Source organism: Dioscorea cayenensis, chromosome 14 (assembly GCF_009730915.1).
Source record: "Dioscorea cayenensis subsp. rotundata cultivar TDr96_F1 chromosome 14, TDr96_F1_v2_PseudoChromosome.rev07_lg8_w22 25.fasta, whole genome shotgun sequence".
Taxonomy (NCBI): Eukaryota; Viridiplantae; Streptophyta; class Magnoliopsida; order Dioscoreales; family Dioscoreaceae; genus Dioscorea; species Dioscorea cayenensis.
In genome coordinates, this window is record NC_052484.1 from 9,385,518 (window position 1) to 9,389,368 (window position 3,851).

At 39.2% G+C, this 3,851-nt stretch overlaps 1 protein-coding gene across 1 annotated transcript; it reads left to right on the plus strand.

Moving 5' to 3' along the window:
• The first annotated feature begins 640 nt into the window (after positions 1–640).
• Positions 641–3,025, plus strand: LOC120276099. Its single transcript, XM_039282831.1, has 6 exons — positions 641–792; positions 876–934; positions 1,205–1,384; positions 1,702–2,304; positions 2,453–2,632; positions 2,685–3,025. The coding sequence occupies exons 1-6, from the start codon at positions 641–643 to the stop codon at positions 3,023–3,025; spliced, it is 1,515 nt and encodes a 504-aa protein (XP_039138765.1).
• The last annotated feature ends 826 nt before the right edge of the window (positions 3,026–3,851 follow it).

Below are 3,851 nucleotides of genomic sequence, written 5' to 3' on the forward strand. Positions count from 1 at the left end.
CCATAGCAGCCAATGAAGCAGTGAAGCACCGTGCGATCATACCCAGCAACAGCAGCAGTACCCGACGCTTCTCCCTGCCAGCCTTTTTAGGTCTCTCCTTCAATTTCAACCTAATTTATATTGGGTGAGTATTGTTTGTCTCGGGTTTAGGTTTTCCTTTTGTGTTTGTGCTTGGAAATGTCAAAACTAGGGTTTTAAGGTCTGTGGAGTAAGGTATTGCTATTGTTTTGCCTTCGTAGTGGTCACACTCACCCACATTTTTTCACATTTATAGAGCATGCATTGAATGGGGTATGGTTTTCCAATTTGTTTATTCTATGCTTTGTTCATATGGTCTCCCTCTAATGTGTAAAATTTATTGAAGGAAGTGTTTTATTTAATATTTATTGTTAATTCTTGGTGAAAGTAAATGATATTCTGACAATGTATCTTCTTTGTATGAATATGGTTGAAAGAAAGAATTAATTAGTTGTAAATTTATTTAATTGCCATTTAGTTGTATCACAGGTTGTACTCAATTATATATCATAACATGTTTGTCCTTTTTAGGTTTATTTTATCTTCTTGCCTTTCTCTTAAAACTGAACATGATGTTTTGATGATATGTCTAAATTTTCCCTTGCTATTTAGGTGTGAAGGGATGTCTGAGGAACATATTGTTAGATACCAACATGGGGGTACACTTGTGAGAGAAGGAATGCCACAATACAATGGTCGTAAAATTGATGCCTTTGGTGTTGACCCTGACAAACTGTGCTACTGGGACCTGTTGGGAGACCTTCAAGTGTTAGGGTACAATGTTAGCGCAACCATTGATTTGTTTTTTGTGGATGACAGTGGAACATTGAAACAGATATCTTATGATACTGGATTAGGGGCCTCACTGAACACCTTCACAAGCACCTTATAGTGGATGTGTATGTTGAGAAAATAGGTGGCAGGCATGCTAAAGATTTGCCAGATATTTGAAGAGCTAATGTCCAAGAGAAGTGCTTTGCAAGTTTATTATATGGACTCCCAGTTACTGATTTAGTAAGTGAAAGTGAAAGTGAAGAGCATAATTTGAATATTGATCAGGAAGTTGTTCAGGAAAATAATTAAGCTGCAAGGAGTGAATGGGGTGATGAGCAAGGCAACCAGAGTGGTGATGATGATAAAGAAAGACTAATTTAGGTACCTTATGCTGAATGTTGTTCTAATGAAGATGCAGAAAGGAATGAAGCTAGGGAGAAGGTCAGAAATTATGTTGAGTTGAAGAAGAGCTTCCAAAATGATGTCAACAATAAAGATGATGCAGGCCAAGCAGTAAATGCAGACAATGAAGTTGGTGCTGGGAGTAATTCTAGGAGTATTTCTGAATTTGGGAAAGTTGGTGGATATGAAAGTGAGTATATTTTCATCATCAAATCCAGGGAGTTATGAAGACACAAGTGAAGGATCAGATAAGGAAGATGCACAAAGACATAGATCTAGTAGGAGGTTCTTTGATCCCAAAATGCCATTGGAGGATTTTTTTCCTTGACCTCAGTTTCAAGGATTTGAAGCTCTTTAAGAAGGAACTAGTGGAGTTTTCAACCAGAAGAGGTTTTGAATTTACATACATCAAGAATGATGCAGTGAGGTTTAGAGCTGCATGTTCTGCCAAAAATTGCACATGGTTGATTCTTTGTTCATGGTGCTGTGCATAGAAGTCATTTACAGTGAAGCACTATGTCTCTCAGCATACTTGTCTCCTTGGAGCTACCAGAAATAAAAGAGTGACAGCTCCAGTTGTTGCTAAGAGGTATGGAGAATTGATCTCTGGGATGTCATTTGTTACACCTAGGCATTTAAGGTCTCTAGTTAGAAAGGATATGGGTGTCTTCATCACCAACAAGGTATGCTGGTATGCAAAAGGGTTGGTTATTAAGAGAATGGAAGAACAATTCTGGGAGGAATTTAGGGTATTAAATAATTATGCCCTTGAATTAAAGGCCACAAACCCAGGAAACAATGTCATTGTTCTATCTCAAAGGTTGAAGCAATATCAGTTGCCCACATTCCAGAAGATGTACATATGTCTAACAGCTGCAAGAGAAGGTTTTATTGGTGGGTGCAGGAAGATTATAGGAGTTGATGGTTGTTTCTTGAAGGGGCTGCTAAAGGGAAAATTGCTTGTAGCTGTTGGGAGGGATGGGAACAACCAAATGTTCCCTGTGGCATGGGCAGTGGTGCAGATAGAGACAACTGAATCTTGGACTTGGTTTTTCGAGCAGCTCAAGGAAGACCTCTGCATTGGAGATGGACTTAGGTGGGCATTGATCAGTGACATGCAAAAGGAATGCCAATTGAATATATAAAATGTAAATCCTTAATACATGTAAAATGTATATCCTAACATGTCTACAACTCAAATTGTCATGCAGGGCCTAATACATGCAGTTAATGATCTGTTCCCTCACATTGAGCATAGGATGTGTACAAGACACATCTATGCAAGATGGGGTAAGAAGCACCAAGGCAAAGAGTTCCAGCTTAGGTTCTAGAATGTGGCCTGGTCAACCAAAAATGCAAAAAAACCTAGATGTGATGTCTGCAATGAATGGAGAAGAAGAAGCTGCGAAGGAGTTATTGGAGAACTGGCCTATCACAGGTTGGTGTGTTGTTTTTTTTTTTTTCTGATGTAGTTAAGTGTGATACTATAGACAACAACATGTGTGAAACATTCAATGGAGTGGTGCTAGATGCTAGGAGTAAACCAATAATAATCATGCTAGAAGACATTAGACAGTATGTTATGACTAGATTGGCTGTTAAGAGGGATCATATGGTGAAATGGAAGTGTGAATATGGACCAAATATAGTTACCAAGCTAGAGAAGGAAAGGAAAAAGTGTGGTAAGTGGCATATTGAATGGAATGGAGGGTCTAGACATGAAGTGTACTGGGATAACTTAATCTTGCATGTCAGGGAGGCTTATGTTGTCACATTGGCAGAGCATGTGTGCTCTTGTGGGAAATGGAGTAAATCTGGCATTCCCTGTTAGCATGCAATGGCTTCCATTGCTTTCAATGGGCTAGAACCTCTGGACTTTATCTCTGAATATTTCAGAAAAGAGTACTAATTGAAAGCATACCAACATTTAGTAAACCCAGTGAAAGACAGATAATTTTGGCCATTAAGTGAGGAAGGACCCCTGCTACCTCCCATGGTTAGGAGAATGCCTGGAATACCTGCTAAGAAGAGGAAGAGAGAACCACTAGAAGATAAGAACAAGGGCAGATCAAAGGTTTGAAGGAGGGGAAGAGTATTTAAGTGTAGCTTATGTCTTGCAGAAGGGCACAATAAACTCACTTGCCCACAAAAAAAAAATCCACAGGGGTAACATTTTCTACTTATTTATCATTATAACACAGCTTACTTTGACTATACTAATACTAACTTGTCCTTGTAGGGAAGCACTGAACACCCACAAGATGGAGACATTTCATCTGTAGATCCCACTACCAATGTTGCATCTTCTCAGGCAAGCCATGGAGGGCATTCTGCAGCAAGGAAAAAACAACAAAAGACTGCTACTACACCTAGGCCAAGGAGGAAGACCACTCCAAATCCTGCTGCACCTGCACATGCTCCATCTGAACAAATAGGACAAGAATGCCTTTTCAGAATAAAGGGGAAAAAACATTTGATACCAAAACTTTTGCTCAATCTAACATTGTCACAGATGGTGGAAGAAATCAAAACAAAGAATCTGCTCTAAAGGGGAAACAGGCTACACCCAAGGGAAGCACATCTACAACTTTACCCCATCCCACTTTAGGGAACATCCAAATTTTGAAGGTTAACATTACTTTTGTTATGCATGTTAA

Bases quoted from the DNA above. Each gene is read 5' to 3' on its own strand.
- LOC120276099 (XM_039282831.1), top strand. From the start codon at position 641: ATGTCTGAGGAACATATTGTTAGATACCAACATGGGGGTACACTTGTG. The intron at 935-1,204 runs GTGGCAGGCATG...GTTCTAATGAAG, and splicing joins TGTGTATGTTGAGAAAATAG to ATGCAGAAAGGAATGAAGCT. The intron at 2,633-2,684 runs GTTGGTGTGTTG...GTGATACTATAG, and splicing joins GGAGAACTGGCCTATCACAG to ACAACAACATGTGTGAAACA.